We start from the raw sequence: 17411 nt of genomic DNA on the forward strand, positions 1-17411 counted from the left end.
GTAGAAAATAAGGTACAGTATTACTGATTTCCCAATTATGTACTAATTACTAATTAATAGTAACTAGTTGTTGAGTATGAAGTATGTAGTATAGATAAATAAGGAGTGAATGAAAGCTGAATATACTCAAATATCCATAATATAGAGTATTAACATAATATTGTATTCCAATATTCTCCGTACTAATCAACCAAACCTACACTATTAATATTATCGAGTATATAATATTATCCATTTAATAGCCTCATAGACCACTTTCTTTATCATCTTTTTGGCGATAAATACATTATTAGGACCTCCCAAAACCATTTTTTTATTTTCAGAAACATTTTATGAATGTTCCGCTTAAAAGGGACCTATTTTATCTGTTTTTACATGTTAGAAAACAAGTTAGAAGAGATCTCACAGCTCTATTCTTACCAGTTTCATTCCCTTTCAGAACAAGCCATTTAAGGGCTCTGACACTTTTATGCAAATAACTTTTTGCTGGCCACGCTCCATGTTTCCACTGAGCTTTTACCACACATTAGTGTAAGCTTGTGTAGTCAAACAGCCTAAACACAAAAATCAAAGAAGCACAAAACACAAAACTTGTCATAAGTAGATAAAACAGTAGATATAGATCCCACACTCAGATGAAGTCTGCTGGCTAATCCTGCTGTGTACTGTGAACTGAAGTTCTTCAGCTGATCTTATATACTGTATATATTTGCAGGTGCCTAAAACCTAGAACCTTAGAAACCGTGATATAAAAACAATTTTTACTTTAAAGAGTGTAGCCCAGCTATATTGGAAGTTCTCTAAATAAAGTGATGCACTGGTTTGGCTTGATTTATTTTTTTAACATAAAGAAAATTATGTTTTTGTTCCATTTTTTTTTAAATATTGTTTCAGCCATAACATTAACACCACTTCCTTAAAATAACAGCTTGTCCATTGGATGTGAAGAAAAAAAAAAGCAAAAAGGTGGTCATAATGTTATGGCTGTACAGTATATTGTATATGTGTTTTTTAATGACTGACTGGCTGAATTCAGTGCATCAGTGTGTATGTATTGTGTGTATGCGTTGTATTGTATTATGTGCTGCGTGTTTTTTTTAGTAGTAGTAGAGTAACTTTTTTATTTTTTCAGAGCTTCTAAAAGTCTAAAACTAGGCAGTATGTTTTTTGTGATTTTATAATGAGGAATCAATAAATATAACGCAATTCACAATTTTAAGGAGTTTTTTGAGACTCTCTTTAATCTCTTTAATGATGAATCTTATTTATTTATCTTTTTTTTAATCTGTGTGAAGTAAAAATAAATAAAACTGTATGTAAACTTTATTTTTTTTGTTTTATGGCTATGGATTTATTATTATTTCTAAGTCTAATGCTCTCTATCAGACTAAAGAAGAAAGTAATACTTCACATCGTTCTGCCTCTCTTTTATAAACTTCTCTTTATATAGGTACAGTAAGTGCTGTAAAATCTTCGTTTTTGAAACTTAAGTCCTGCATATTAAGGCGTTTAACGCAGAAAAGAGGAAAAAGAGGAAGCTCACTGCTGTGAGACTCTCCGGTTCTCCAGTTCTTAGCTGTTCAGTTTCAGCGCTGAATTCCAGACAGTCCGGATGAAGAAGACGATCCTCCTCTGGACGCTTTTAGATTTTGGAAAAACTCAACGGATATTTCGAGGCGACCTGAAGAATGCCTGAAGAGCTCTGGAATGAACCTGTGCAGCCAAATCCCTGAAACTCCGTCCCAATTACTCCAACTATCATCCCAATAATACTCTCATAAAGTGTTGGTTCATTTTTGGTGAATTAAGGTTTTTGGTACCACTTTAAAATAAGACTACCTTTATAAAGCGTTTATGAATGGTTTATAAAGGAGATTATTATTATTTTTTTAATTATTAATTAGGCTGCAAATACTGCTTATCAACAAACACTTAACACAATAATCTAATCTATAAACCATTTATAAACACTTTGTAAGGGTAGTCTTATTTTAAAGTGGTATCCACTTTATTTTAAAATAAGACCACCTTTATAAAGGGGTTATGAATGATTTATAAAGGAGATTATTCTTTTTTATCATTATTATTAATTAGGCTGCAAAAACTTAATCAATATTAAAACTCATTAATAAGCAGTTAATACATAAATAACAACAAGGATAGAAATGACAACAGTTAACAAGAGTTAAAAAAGTAGTGATTCTACACTCATTTCTATACTGTCTAACCTCAGATCTTTCTATATACTGATCTTACTTAGCATTAAACCTGTCATATTAATATATTTAAGTACAAGTATGTTTGGTAACACTTTCAATTAATGTCATCTCTATTAGACTCTATAAACACATTCATAGTTATAATGCAATAATAATTCATATTATAATGCATTCTTAAGGCATTATAAACATGGCTATAAATATTTATAAAAATGCATAGCCCATTATAGCCATGTTTATTAAGCATTATGACTTGTGGTCATAATACATTATAAGCTGTGCTTTTATTATTACAATATACAATTGACTATAATTAATTATATATTCACGACAAGAGTAATTAATGAGTGGTTGAAAATATATTTATAGGATTATTGAGGGTGTGTTTATAAGTTGGAAGCTTTTTTAGTCATAATACAGTCTGCATAATACAGGACTGAGTTTCTTGGTATTGATGTATAACATGTTATAAACACAGCTATTAATGCATTATAATCACAGTTCATGATGCATAATAAACATGGCTATGATGAATTATATTTTTTTATGAATATGTATAGCCATGTTTATAATGCCTTATGACTGCATTATAATGTGTTATGAGTATGGTTATAGAGTCTAATAAAGATGAAATTCATAGAAAGTGTTACCATATATTTAACTAAAACTTTACTATAAATTAAATGACTCTAAGAAAACAACGGATCACTGTTGTCTTTTCAGTTGATGTGTTAATTGATTTCTTATCAATGATTTTAAGGCATTTACAACCTAATCAATAATACTTAATAATGTAGTTTATAAACCATTTATAAACCGTTTATAAACTCTTTATAAAGGTAGTCTTATTTTAAAGTGGTACCCACTTTTTTTGAGGTGAAAAGTGAAAATAATAATTATAATAATAATATTAATAATAAAAATGATAGATCAGGGGTGGGTTTCCCGAAAACGATCAATCTTAAAATCAATCTTAGTGAATAATGAACAAACTAAATTATAACATGAATTACGAGTGTTTCCCAAAGAACTTTAAAAGCAAAAAGTAGCGAACAAGTTCAAATAACATCTTTGTTGAATTCTTCCTCGAAACAACGCACTCAACCGAATCACAAACTTTGATTAAATGCTCCAAATATAGAGTATTAACTCATTAAAAACGTATAAATGTGTTGTAATATAATGATCAATATCATTATACGTATTCTGAAATATAAAATAAGAAACGGATGTACTTAGGCCTTGTGAAATACTCTAAAGACACATATGACTAAATAAATAAACAACAAAAAAACTATAATAATCTATTTTTACACCCCCTGTGGTGTATAATCACATCGCATTTGGTTTGTATTTGGCTTGTAAACGCTGCATCGTTGCTTGCTAGGTTACCTGTATGTGGGTGGAGTAATATATGGAGAGCTTCGGTTAGTTACAGTGCATTACCGGCTGATAACGGCACTTATAGAATGCCTCTCAGCCAATCACATTGCAGGGTCGAAACTAACTGTGGTTTAATATAATATAATACAATATTATATAACATAAGTTCACATACTACTTTATTTACGCATGGGTTTGGGAAACACTCTTTAATTAACGATCAGTCTTACGTATGATTTAACGAAGTTTTTAGCGTTACGAAGCTACGAAGTTTTAGGGAAACCCACCCCGGATCACTGTGCTGTATCACCGCAGATCACCGTCTCTGAGTGACACTCAAACCAATATATTATAACCTGTGCAGCCGACACTATATACAGGGAGGGGACTTTTTTTAAATATAAAACCTATACTAAACTCAGGGCCTTAGAAAATAAGCTTTTTTAAATCTCTGAACTCTATTGAATCTATTTCTTATCTCTCTTTTAGTTGATTAGAGGTGTGGTTTCAGTGATGATCTCCTGGCTGATTTACGCTGGACGGACCTCTTTTGTCGTCTGCTGCTGATATCTGTAAAAAAAAAGTGAGATAAAGAAGAAAAGATTATGGACTGGATTAAGATTAACCTTCATTTGATCTGTAGGTTCTTTATTTTTAACCCCTTAATTAACACTCTTTATGATTTGGGTCAGTTTGACCACAGTCATTATTTAAACATCCAGAAAACTATTGTAATTAAATATATAATAAACCCTTTTAACAGACCTTGGCCTGTATACACAGTCTCTGATGCTGCTCCATGCTGTTTACATGCACAGTATGTGCAGCATTCACTGCTCCCTCCATTGAAAACACATGCAGTGGCAATTTTTCAGTGTTCTGTGTTAAAGCAGCTTCACACTGCACAGATATACAGAAATACGAGCTAGAACACAGAATCTTCTCACTATATTTACATTTTGCTCTTATGCCAGACAGCTCTGACCAATCAGAGGAGATGATGCTTGTGTGGCAGTGTCAATAGCAAAAAGCGCATTTACATTTTACATTCATGGCATTGTAAAGTCCTGTCCAAGGTGGTAATGTTAACACATACATATCAGATTTGAACTCAATTTATATCAGGAGTATATCGGAAAATGGGCGAGTAGATGGGAAAATGGACAGCAGCAGTGAGTGAAGGCTTGTGTCGATGCCATGCAGTGTTCTTAATGATTTGGCCAAATAAAAAGAATAAAAAACCTCTCTGTGGCTGAATAATGTGTTCTTTTTAGCGATGCTGAAGTGAATTACCGGTGTGAAGCTCAGTCAGCTGCAGTCTAAACTCATAGCTTCATAGCTCTACAGATTCTGACTGAAGGATCAAAGTGAAACTTAACGTGAAGCACTGCTCTGTCACAGTGCATGCGTACCACTTATAAAGCGGAAACTGTTCTGGTAGATGTAAGATATGGGTCACATTTTAAACACATTTTGGTGACCACAATATTACAGATTCCCAAGTGTACTGGAAGTCAATAGCAGCTCCCTGATGCCCGCAAGTAAGATAAAATCAAGTCTAGGTCCGGGGTAGCTCCTTGAAATTAATTTGTGCAACTTGGGATGTATGATATTATTTAACACAAATAGGTGTAAAAGTTTGATATTTCTAGTTGTACAGCTAAAACAGCCTTTTATGGTTAGTTGATTATCCTCAGTTATTTAGAAAACATTACTCATCATTAAGGATGTGGATAATTGGAAGGTTAAATGATCTTATCAATCACACATCTACTGTATTTCTGTTACCAACACGTTTCTTTATGGAACCAACATTGTTCTTCTATATCATCGCTTATAGAACCCAGTGAAGTATTTAAGAACAGGGTGAAAATAAGGAGGAGAATAATAAAGTAAACAGAAAAACAGAAAAACACCTACAGTAATGATTACTTACGGGCTATACATTCCACCTGAGGCTTCTGCCAGTGTCCATCTGCCATACAGCGCACCACAGGCGGGTGGCGCTGTCGGAAGCCGTCGTTGCACTGATACCTGATTACAGAGTTCACCTGATAGTGCTCCTTCTTATTCCCGAACATTCTGGCGTTCTTCACTTCAGGAGGCTGACCACACAAGACTGAGGAGAAACCAAAAACCAGAACTGAGCGACAGAAAACACAGGAGCTCCACTGACCGAATACAACCTAGACAGAAGCCAACAAGTCAGATGTTCATCACTATCGTAGCACATCCCCAGCTAATGCTCATACATCTCTGCTTGTTACAGAAGCGTTTGTTGGACACGTCCAGGTAGCTGCGCCGTTAAAATAGTAATCCGCCAAAGTCAGAGCTCACCTGATCTACTCTTAAAGAGAATGATGAGGAACAGACGCTCTGATTGGTTTATTATTTCACGTTACACCCAAAATTAACCACATAAGTGATCTAAAACATGCCTTTTGCATTGCATTTTAAACCACAAAAAGTGTACTTTTCCCATTGTTATGATAGCAAAGACACACTGACACACCCTAAATCAATTAGGAGTATCTATCTATTATTATTATTCCAGTGGTGTATAATATAAAGCCATAAATTAGAATAAATTACATAAATAAAACATGCTAAAAATATGATACACTAATATCCTTACAGCCTGTGTCATATACTGGAGTTGGACAATAAAATTGAAACACCTGGTTTTAGAGCACAATAATTGATTGTGGTGACGGACAGTTCTGGTGGAAACAGGAGAGTTGAGGTGTACATTGAATTCTGCGTGATTTGATCAGCCGTGGTTTTATGTTTTTTGGATACAATCCGGGTTAGCACCCGAACATCCCTTTCAGACAGCTTCCTCTTACAGCGTCCACAGTTAATCCTGTTGGATGTGGTTGGTCCTTCTTGGTGGTATGCTGACATTACCCTGGATACCGTGGCTCTTGATGCATCACAAAGACTTGCTGTCTTGGTCACAGATGCTCCAGCAAGACGTGCACCAACAATTTGTCCTCTTTTGAACTCTGGTATGTCCCCATAATGTTGTGTGCATTGTAATATTTAGAGCAGAACTGTGCTCTTACCCTGCTAATTGAACCTACACACTCTTACAGCTCTTACTGGTGCAATAATGTGCAATTGTAAAGTTTTTTTTAAATCAGTGGTTTACCTGGCCCGGTCTTGCAGGTGAAGGGTAGATGGTAGTTGCAGGGGACGTCGTTCCACTGGCCGTTTTCGTGCCAGATCATGACCACACAGTCTTCCCCGGAGTTAAAGTAATTATCAGGCTGATTAGGCCTCCAGTTCTCGTATTGCTGAAAGGGAAAGTTAGAACAGTCAAGCTTTATATCTCAGCCAAACCAGAACCCAGCTGTTTATAGCATCAAAGCCCCGAACTCAGCGGGAGAAACGTGGGGGCTGAGAACTCACGTACCAGCGGGGTTCCATCTGACCACTGGAAATCGTTCTCAAACGTCTTATCATTCAGCCCAATCCACTGATAGTCCTGAGCGTGAGCTAAACCAGAGACACACCATCATTACTATCATAACAACATCATACATTCACATTTACAGCACCAGGAGTAAAGCAGCATAAAGTTATCCAAAAGCAGTGTGTAAGACTGGTGGAGGAGAACATGATGCTAAGATGCATAAAAACAAAACTGTGATTAAAAACCACCAGGATTATTCCACCAAATATTGATTATTTCTGAACTCTTAAAACTTTATAAATATGAACTTGTTTTCTTTGTATTATTTGAGGTCTGAAAGTTCTGCATCTTTTTTGTTATTTCAGTCATTTCTCATTTTCTGTAAATAAATGCTCTAAATGAGAATATTTTTATTTGTAATTTGGGAGAAATGTTGTCTGTAGTTTATAGAATAAAACAACAATGTTCATTTTACTCAAACATAAACCTATAAATAGCAAAAACAGAGAAACTGATAGTCTCTTCATTTTTTCCAGAGCTGTATATTAAGAACCAATCAAATGTTTGAAAAGACCTTCTATGAAGGAACACATAAAGAATTATGTAGTAACTTTAACAAAGTGTTAAACAAAGCAAAATACTCTTATTACTCTTAATAAACTTGTGATTTCTGAGTCTGTAAAACAGAGGAAAGTTTCGCTCTTCTATCCTTTCCTGGGATGTTCCTGATGAGTGCCAGTTTCATTATTGTAATGTTTTTTATGGTCTTTTCAATGACTGAATTTTCTTTTTTTTTTTTTTATTTACTAAATAATTCAATATTTTTTTAAATATTGCACAAAATAACACGAATACAAGAATATGACAATTCTTTACACTGTGTACAAAATGCAATGATAAATAGATAAATAGAAATGCTCCAAAATTATAATCTTTTTACACTGATTTTCACTAAAATTATTTTTTTTTCTTCTGTAAAGATGTATAATATTTTTTCTCTCAATGACAATTTATACATATTTATAAATACTATTAAATTGCTAATAAATCCACCAACCAATCAGTGGATTTTTAGATTATGCGCATATCTTTCATTTTTTATTTATATCTTTTTTATTTTGTTTTCTCTGTTTAAAACATTTCTGAAAAAGTTTATTTTGTTTTACTTTACTTACGTTACTTTTTTTCTTAATTGAATATAATAATTTGATAATTTTACATAAGTAAAGTTTTTTCAGTTCTATTTGTCTTTTAAGTGATTAAATATCAATATTTTTTCAATTACTGTCCATTGCAAATACTTGGCTATTATATTTCTACACACACACACACACACACATACACACACACACACACTGTAAACTCACAGTTGACGAAGAACTGCTCCTCTCGGTTGGTGATGCTGACCAGGTGAGCTCCAAGACTCCGGCAGTGTTGCTCCGCCTCCTCCCAGGTCTGCCTCTCAGAGAAGTGCAGGTAACAGTGACCCTGGAACTTAGTCCAGCCCTCCGCACAGGTATCTACATCTGCAGCGACACAGCAGGGGGCGGAGTCACACTTTATACCAGCGATTAAATACCAAAACCTGTTAAAGCAACTTAAATTTTAAAAAGTTCAAAATTCAGAAAAACCTGTTAAATTCCATACAGTTCTCAGTGGAAAAATACATTAATACTTACAAAACTGGTCAAATAACTGTAAAACTCGAGTATTTGCTCATTTCTCTGTTTAATTTTATGTTTAAAAGCAAAAATATATATATATTTTAGGCATCTCACTATTGTTCGAACATTTTTTCCCAATTTATCTGGGCTAATTAACCCACCCATTCACCAGCACTGCAATGCTCCCAAAACTAGGAGGCTCAGGACAAGCGCATGCCTCCTCTGATACATGTGAAGTCTGACTCCGTCTCTTTTCCAACTGCAGCCAATCAGAAATGCACCAGGATACATCATGCTGATGAAGAAAGAGCATGACCTGCTGTACTCTCTCTTTCTCTCAGACTCCGGCTGCTGATGGAGAAACAACAGCATGACCTACTGTACTCTCTCTCTCTCTCTCTCTCTCTCTCTCTCTCTCTCTCAGACTCCAGCTGCTGATGGAGAAACAACAGCATGACCTACTGTACTCTCTCTCTCTCTCTCTCTCTCTCAGACTCTGGCTGCTGATGGAGAAACAACAGCATGACCTACTGTACTCTCTCTCTCTCTTTCTCTCTCTCTTTCTCTCTCTCTCTCTCTCTCAGACTCCAGCTGCTGATGGAGAAACAGCATGATCTACTGTACTCTTTAAGTAAATAAGGCTACAAATGTATTATACACTCGTATAAATATTTTTAGCCATGTATATAATGCCTTACGAATGCATTATAACTTTATGACTGTTATGACAATGCTTCTAGAGTAATTATGTTGAGCACTGTTGCAAAATAATAAAAATATATATAAATACACTGCTAAATAAATCAACCATTAGCTCGATTATGGTAAATTCTAAAATAAGAATATTACTTCAAGTGACATGAATTTACATTTTGTAGTTAAAGGTCTTCAAATAGTCTGACTAAAATTTGATTATTGTGTGGGAGGAAATATGCTAATTTGCTTGTTGCCTTGCAATTATTATTGGTGGTTCAGATCACTTCTTGAGGTGATTTGAACGATCATTTTTGTATCTGGTTGAAAGGTTGTCTCAGACCACGTCCTGAAGTGGTTTGAGTGAATGGATTTGTATCTGTTTTAAATGCAATGGGCGCATTTACACTTGCATTTGTACATGATTTGATCTTATCCAGAAATAATCCTGATACTTTAAAATGGATTAAGTGACCAGGTGTAAACGAGGTGAACAATCCTGAAGGGTCACAGTTTGGTGTTTCTCTGCTCAAACACCTGATTTAACTCAGTTAACGCAGTTAGTTTCCAGATTTAGTAGAAATGTTTGAGCAGGCTCAGGACCAAACCGGGTTTATCCAGAATTGTACACTCATGTGTTTATAAATGAGGACGACCAAAAAAAGCCAGTTTCTTTTTTTAGATTCTGCTCAGATGGAAAATATGAGCAGAATAAGCAGAGTCTGTAAACTGCTCCAGTACAGAGACTCTACCTATGAGCTGTTTTTATACTCTGTACCTCTTTATACTGTGCAGTGCTATCACTTGTTCCTTAAACCACACCTTCTCCTGTACCGTACCTTTCCCCCACCTTACTTCATCCTTCCACCAAAACATGACTTGATAACTTCCATAAGAATATTCCAGCAAACCTACGCCACCCAACTTTTTAAAAAGTTTTAAATGAGTCTCAGACCATCTCCTGAAGTGGTTTCAGTGACTGAATTTGTATTGGGTTGAACAACGTCTCAGGTCACCTTCTAAAGTGTTTTGAGTGATTAGATTTTTTTATATATTTTAAATGATCAGGTTTGTGTCTTGTTGAAAAGCGTCTCAGAACACCTCCTGAAGAGGTTTCAATTACTGAATTTGTATCTGTTAAAACAGCGTCTCAGACTACCTCTTGTAGTGGTATAAATGATCAGATTTGCATCTGGTTGAACATCGTCTCAGGCCATCTTCAAAAGTGGTTTGAGTGATTTGATTTCTTACATGTATAAAATGGGTCTCAGACCACCTCTGGAAGAGGTTTCAATGACTGAATTTGTATCTGTTAAAACAGCGTCTCAGGCTACCTCTTGTCGTGCTTTAAATAATTGGATTTGTATGTGTTTTAATTGCGTCTCAAACCACCTTCTGAAGTGACTGAATTTGTGTCCGGTTAAACAGTGCCTCAGACCATCTCCTGAAGGGCTTTGTGTGATTGGATTTATCTCTTTAAAATGCATCAGTTCGTCTTCGAAAGTGTTTTGAGTGACTTGATTTCTTATGTGTTTTAAATGTGTCTCAGACCACCTCCTGAAGTGGTAGGAGTAATGGGTCATATATCTGTTTTAAATTAGTCTAGATTACCTTCAAAAGTGGTTTAAGTGATTTGATTTCTTATGTGTTTTGAGTCTCAGACCATCTTCTGAAGTGTTATGAATGATCGGGTTGGTATCTTGTTGAAAAGCGTCTCAGTTTTATCTGTTTTAAATGTGTCTTAGACCATCTCCTGAAGTGGTATAAATGATCAGATTTGTATCTGGTTGAACATCGTCTCAGGCCATCTTCAAAAGTGGTTTGTGTGATTTGATTTCTTATGTGTTGTAAATGCATCGCAGACCATCTTCGAAATGTGTTTCGAGTGATTTGATTTCTTATGTGTTTTAATTGCATCTCAGACCCTCTTCTGAAGTGGTTTGAGTGATCAGATTTGTATCTGGTTAAACACAGTCTCAGATCATCTCCTAAAGTGTATTGTAGTGATTTGTATCTGTATTTTTACCACACCTTCTCCTGTACCGCACCTTTCCCCCAGCCACCCATCGCTTCACAAAAACATGAACGGCCGCACCCATGCCATCAAAAGACCAGCGCCCCCCAGAGCTGCCGGTGCTGTAGCGGCACCCTTACTGTGTTTGATGGCATTGGCTTGTTTGTTTTTGAGAGACTGTTAGTAGAATTAGCTGAAGCGGACCTCGTACCGATCTCACAGCGTTCCCCTCCATAGCTCGGCAGGCATAAGCATTTGAAAGAGTCCTCTACCTCCACACACGTGGCTCCATTGGCACAAGGGTTTGAATGGCACACATCAACCTCTGCAAATAAAGGTTCTGCCGTTAAGACCCACGTCTACAAAGAGGTTCTTGAGGTGGGTCGCTTTGAGTAGAAACACCACAGCTCACAGAATCTGAAATCATGAACCAATGAAACTTCATGATCCAATCCATTCAAAAATCAGTGAACCATAAGCCATTGATGGACTGAGAGGGAACGTTCTTTCCATCATTGTTGGATGACTGGAATATACAGCTCTGGAGAAAATAAGAGATCACTTAAAAACGATGAGTTTCTTTGATTTTATCAAATTGAAAACCTCTGGAATATAATCAAGAGGAAGATGGATGATCACAAGCCATCAAACCACCAAACTGAACTGCTTGAATAATTTTTTGCACCAGGAGTAAAGCAGCATAAAGTTATCCAAAAGCAGTGTGTAAGACTGGTGGAGGAGAACACGATGCCAAGACGCATGAAAAAACTGTAAATAAAAACCAGGGTTATTCCACAAAATATTGATTTCTGAACTGAAAAAAACAGCCATTTCTCATTTTCTGCAAATAAATGCTCTAAATGACATTTAAAGCATTGTTTAAAGAAATGTTGTCTGTAGTTTATAGAATAAAACAACAATGTTCATTTTACTCAAATATAAACCTATAAATAGCAAAATCAGAGAAACTGATTCAGAAACTGAAGTGCTCTCTTCATTTTTTTCCAGAGCTGTATATTTTAAATGTTTCCATTTGTTGTTGGATGTTTCCAATGGTGATTAAATGGTGGATCCAACGTCTGAATTACATAGGTCATCTGAATCATCTGGATCACGAAGAGTTGCATTGGTTCAAGGTTCAGATTCTTATTAAGGGAACAGAGAAGTGGAAGAAGACGGCAGATACCATGCAACCATGTTAGTAGCCATGCAAGAGTTTGGAAAGATAGCATGCTAACAAAGGGCGTTTTCACACTATTCTGTTTGGTCCCAAAGTTTGTGATGTTTGGCCAATGAGTTAAGCACAAGAGAGTTCTATGGATTTCTGATCTTGAATGATTAAAGGGTATGGTTCCACTAGGCTGAAATTCAGTTCCGCTTAAAGTTTCCGCTAAGCTGATCCCCACTTCCGCAATGCTGATCCCCACTTCCACTAAGCTGATCCCCACTTCCGCTAAACTGATCAATGCATCCGCTAAACTGATCCCCATTTCCACTAAGATGATCCCCACTTCCGCTATGCTGATCCCCACTTCTGTTAAGCGGATCCTCACTTCCACTATCCACTTCCGCTGAGCTGAACATCACTTCCACTAGGTTGATCCCTAATTCCGCTAAGCTAATCCTCACTTCCGCTAAGCTGATCAATGCATCCGCTAAGCTGATCCCCACTTCCGCTAAGCTGATCCCCATTTCCGCTAAGCTGATCCCCATTTCCGCTAAGCTGATCCCCACTTCCACTAAGCTGAACATCGCTTCCACTAAACTGATCCCCACTTCCGCTAAGCTGATCCCCACTTCCACTAAGCTGATCCCCATTTCCGGTAAGCTGATCCTCACTTCCGCTAAGCTGATCATCGCTTCCACTAGGTTGATCAGCACTTCCGCTAAGCTGATCCTCACTTCCGCTAAGCTGATCCTCACTTCCGCTAAGCTGATCATCGCTTGCACTAGGTTGATCTCCACTTCCGCTAAGCTGATCCTCACTTCCGCTAAGCTGATCATCGCTTCCACTAGGTTGATCCCCACTTCACCTAAGATGATCCTCACTTCCGCTAAGCTGATCATCACTTCCACTAGGTTGATCCCCACTTCCACTAAGCTGATCCTCACTTTCGCTAAGCTGATCATCGCTTCCACTAGGTTGATCCCCACTTCCGCTAAGCCGATCTTCACTTTCGCTAAGCTGTTCCCCACTTCCGCTAAGCTGATCATCACTTCCACTAGGTTGATCCCCACTTTCGCTAAGCTGATCCTCACTTCCGCTAAGCTGATCATCGCTTCCATTAGGTTGATCCCCACTTCAGCTAAGATGATCCCCACTTCAGCTAAGCTGATCATCGCTTCCACTAGGTTGATCCCCACTTCCACTAAGCCGATCCTCACTTCTGCTAAGCTGATCCTCACTTCCGCTAAGCCGATCCTCACTTCCGCTAAGCCGATCCTCACTTCCGCTAAGCTGATCCTCACTTCCGCAAAGCTGATCCCCACTTCCGCTAGGTTGATGCCCAAAAACCATGGTCCTTGACAAATGCCATCTGCCACCACATTTTGGATTGCATTATTGGTTCATTTTGTTATGTTACTATTTCAACTTGCCTTTATAGTTGAAAAAACATCTCCAATGACATCTTTTATTGAGTGATTCTCAATCCTGGTTCTGGTGCCACTCAGCTATGCAGATTTTAAAAGGACAGCACTAAATGTGCAAAAAAGGGGGTTCCAGGACTAAGAAATACTGTCAAAGGAGAAGTTAAAATAGTAACATAACAAAATCTGTGAGAAGGATCTTTGTTTGCAGGTTTTTCTGCACGTGACTCTTAAAAAGAACAGTTCTTTATTTCATGATTGTTTGTTGTGTCCCAAGAAATAAAATCTTATCTGCAGTGGGCCGGTGTGGCTGCCAGTCTTCAAACAGAAAACAGAACACCTGATTCCACTTGTTCAAACAGTTGGTCAGTCTCCAAAGAACTGACAACATGAGCTTCTGTTTGACTGGAATGAAAACCTTTAGCCACACTGACATTTTGCAGATAAAAGCAAAAACCTAGGCCCTAGAATTTAGCAAAAAAGAGCCCCTTCCCCAAGAAAGCCCAGAATCATTCCTGGGTATAGATTTGTGTATTTATTTTGGGAAAAGTGTGAAAACGCCCATTCAACACCAACAAGTCATTCCTCAGCAAAAGCAGTGCTGACCCAAAACAACGCAAACAGGGAATTAAATTAATTTATACTAGTTGGGAAACCTGTAAAAATGTACAAATCTGGTAACCACACACACATGCCAAACAACCTGCAAAGTGGACATCCCTGTGAGGACGACAATCAGGCACAAGCAAACAAAACATCAAAAGACAAAACACACACTGATGGAGAACAATGACAGACAAAGAGAGAAGTACTCAATTAATTACAGGAAACACTAAAACAACGAATCAAGATCATTTCACTAAACGTGGGAAGTTTTACAGGTTAGAGTAGACACACACACAGGTTGCCAGACCACAAATTATCAGTTTATGAAAATATGCAGTGAGTTTCCACATGAATAGAACAAGGGAATTGTTGAGGGTTGTTTTGGCACAAAGCAAGTGTGCAAACTTACTCACCAAACTGGCACTCGTCTCCCGCCAGGCCAGGTGGGCAATGGCACAAGCCGATGCCATCCTGCACAGAACAGGAGCCACGACCACAGGGGTTTGGGTTACAGGGGTCCAGAGCAACTAAAATATGCAAGACATGACAAGACAAGACAAGACACGATAAGAAGAAACTGAAACTTTACGAAAAAGTACAGAAATATTTACGGTCTTTGCATCATCACTAGCATTTCTAACCCAGAACTCACCATTCTCCGTGGTTGGCATCTCCATCACAGCTGGGATTTGCAGAGAAAAGGATGGCTCAGTAGTAGGAACAGCTCTAGGCGCAGATGTTGTGGACGTCCAGATGGACTCGAGAGGTTCTGACGGACCCTCCTGTGGTCCTGCAGTGTCGCTAAGCAGACCTGATGGACCTTGCGCTGATAGAAAGCCAATCTGGACTTCATTTGAAAGGACCTCTGATGGTTCTTCACTGGGGGAAGCTGTGGCATGGTGCAAACTACTATCAGTTACAGTGTGGTGATCTCCACTGGCTAGAAGTCCACTTCTGAAACCACTTCCACTTACGCTGCCGCTGATCTCTATGGGACCTTTCCCAAGCTCCTGGCTTTGAGTGGGTGTGACAGAAAACTCTTCCATACTATCGTCAGTAAATAACAATGGTACATCCCTGCTGGCTGAAGCTCCAGATGTGTCTCCAGAAACTCCAGAAAGGAAACCACTTCCTTCTCCTGATCCATACAGCAAAATTCCAGAAGCCTCTTGGTCTTTGTCCAATGGAGCTGTGAAATCTGTGAAACCTGAACCCAAGAAGGTGACCCCTGGGAATCCAGAGCCACTTCCAGAGTCACCAGAGTCTCCAGAGGTGCCAAAGTTGCCAGACTCACCGCTGATATCTCCACTAACCCCAGAGAAAGAGCCGCTCATTCCAGACCCAGAATCTCCAGAAGAATCTCCAGATCCACTGAAATCCACTTGAGCTCCACCAAGTTCCTGAGCTGTACGGACAGGCCCGACGAACCCCTCCACCCACTGTCCATTCAGCATGACGATTCCACTCCCGCTGCCGCTAAGCCCAGAGAAACCACCGCTGTAGTCTCCAGAAGGAAACAGGCCTGATGGAAAACCACTGAATCCAGAGAACTCCTCACTGGAACCCAGTCCTGAGGAGATTCCCGAAAGTTCTCCACTCTCGTCACTTTCTCCTGAGCTGCTGAACGATGCAGATCCACTCTCCTCCGAACTGAAACCTGAGCCACTTCCAGACCCTGAGGCCGACCCTTCCCCACTGAAGAGGCCGGAGCCCAGACCTGGGATGAAGGTGAGGATCTCTGCACTTCCTTCCCCAGCTTCCTGGGGTGTCCCTGAGGTGGATGCAAATCCGGACAGGATAGATTCACTCCCTGAGAAGGTCACAAGTATGCCTGAACCATCCCCACTAAGTCCTGAGCCAGAGATATCTCCACTGAAGCCAGATCCTGAAAGACTTTCCACTGTGCCTAATGCTTCACTAGGCTGTTCCCCACTTCCACTCGGCTGAAATCCGCTTCCACTAGGCTGAAATTCAATACCACTAGGCTGTTCCCCACTTCCACTAGGCTGAAATCCGCTTCCGCTAGGCTGTTCCTCGCTTCCGCTAGGCTGAAATCCGCTTCCACTAACTTGATCCCCACTTCCGCTAAGCTGATCCCCACTTCCACTAGGTTGATCCCCACTTCCACTAGGTTGAGCCCCACTTCCGCTTGGTTGATCTAGACTTCCACTAGGCTGATCTCCGCTTCCGCTAGGTTGAGCCCCGCTTCCACTCGGCTGATCCCCGCTTCCACTCGGCTGATCCCCACTTCCGCTAGGTTGATCCCCACTTCCGCTAGGCTGCGCTCCACTTCCACTTGCAGATGCATCACCAGATCCACTGACTCCAGATGGAATTTCTGCAGAACCAGAGGGCTCTGCTGAGGTGGGTGGAGCACTAGGAGGGGTCACTGTGGAAAGAAAAAGAGAGCGAACAGGTAAAAATTAAATTCTAGTACCATAAATGCTTAATTATCAGTAATTTTGACGACTGGGCAGGACAAAGAAGTGTTGCTGTGTGTGGGTGAGCATTATCCTGCTGAAAAATGGTATTAGTTGGAAGGATCTCCTGTACATGTGATTAAGTTCTTAGTGTTTTTTCATGTCACTACTAGGGGTGACTTACTGGAATACCTTCAATTTAAAAGAAAAATGTTCTACGATTTAAGCTGCGTAATTAAATACATTACCAGGAGCAAGAAGGTTAGGTGCAGAAGTGACGACTACAATCTCCTCTTCTACTACCGTCTCATTCGTCTCGGTCTCGGGGAGCTGCAACTGGACATCAGCTGCAAATCATTCACAAAAAATAAAAAGTTGAAATAATATGTATAATAGCATTCTGTCATC

At 38.7% G+C, this 17411-nt stretch overlaps 1 protein-coding gene across 2 annotated transcripts in view; it reads right to left on the reverse strand.

Annotated features, from left to right (window-relative positions):
- Positions 1-1932: 1932 nt before the first annotated feature.
- The window catches only part of acana (aggrecan a), a 33908-nt gene continuing 18429 nt past the window's right edge, over positions 1933-17411 (reverse strand). The window contains exons 11-19 of one of the 2 annotated variants that reach the window (XM_022665218.2): positions 17252-17350; positions 15236-16972; positions 14997-15110; positions 11600-11713; positions 8385-8543; positions 7018-7100; positions 6754-6898; positions 5539-5721; positions 1933-4172 (exon numbers count right to left, since the gene is read on the reverse strand). In XM_022665218.2, coding sequence (XP_022520939.2) covers positions 4096-4172; positions 5539-5721; positions 6754-6898; positions 7018-7100; positions 8385-8543; positions 11600-11713; positions 14997-15110; positions 15236-16972; positions 17252-17350 — 2711 coding nt within the window. In that variant the 3' untranslated portion in view covers positions 1933-4095. The remainder of the gene's footprint in view (positions 4173-5538; positions 5722-6753; positions 6899-7017; positions 7101-8384; positions 8544-11599; positions 11714-14996; positions 15111-15235; positions 16973-17251; positions 17351-17411) is intronic. The other variant, XM_022665219.2, reaches the window with a different exon arrangement.

This window comes from Astyanax mexicanus, chromosome 23 (assembly GCF_023375975.1).
Source record: "Astyanax mexicanus isolate ESR-SI-001 chromosome 23, AstMex3_surface, whole genome shotgun sequence".
NCBI lineage: Eukaryota > Metazoa > Chordata > Actinopteri > Characiformes > Acestrorhamphidae > Astyanax > Astyanax mexicanus.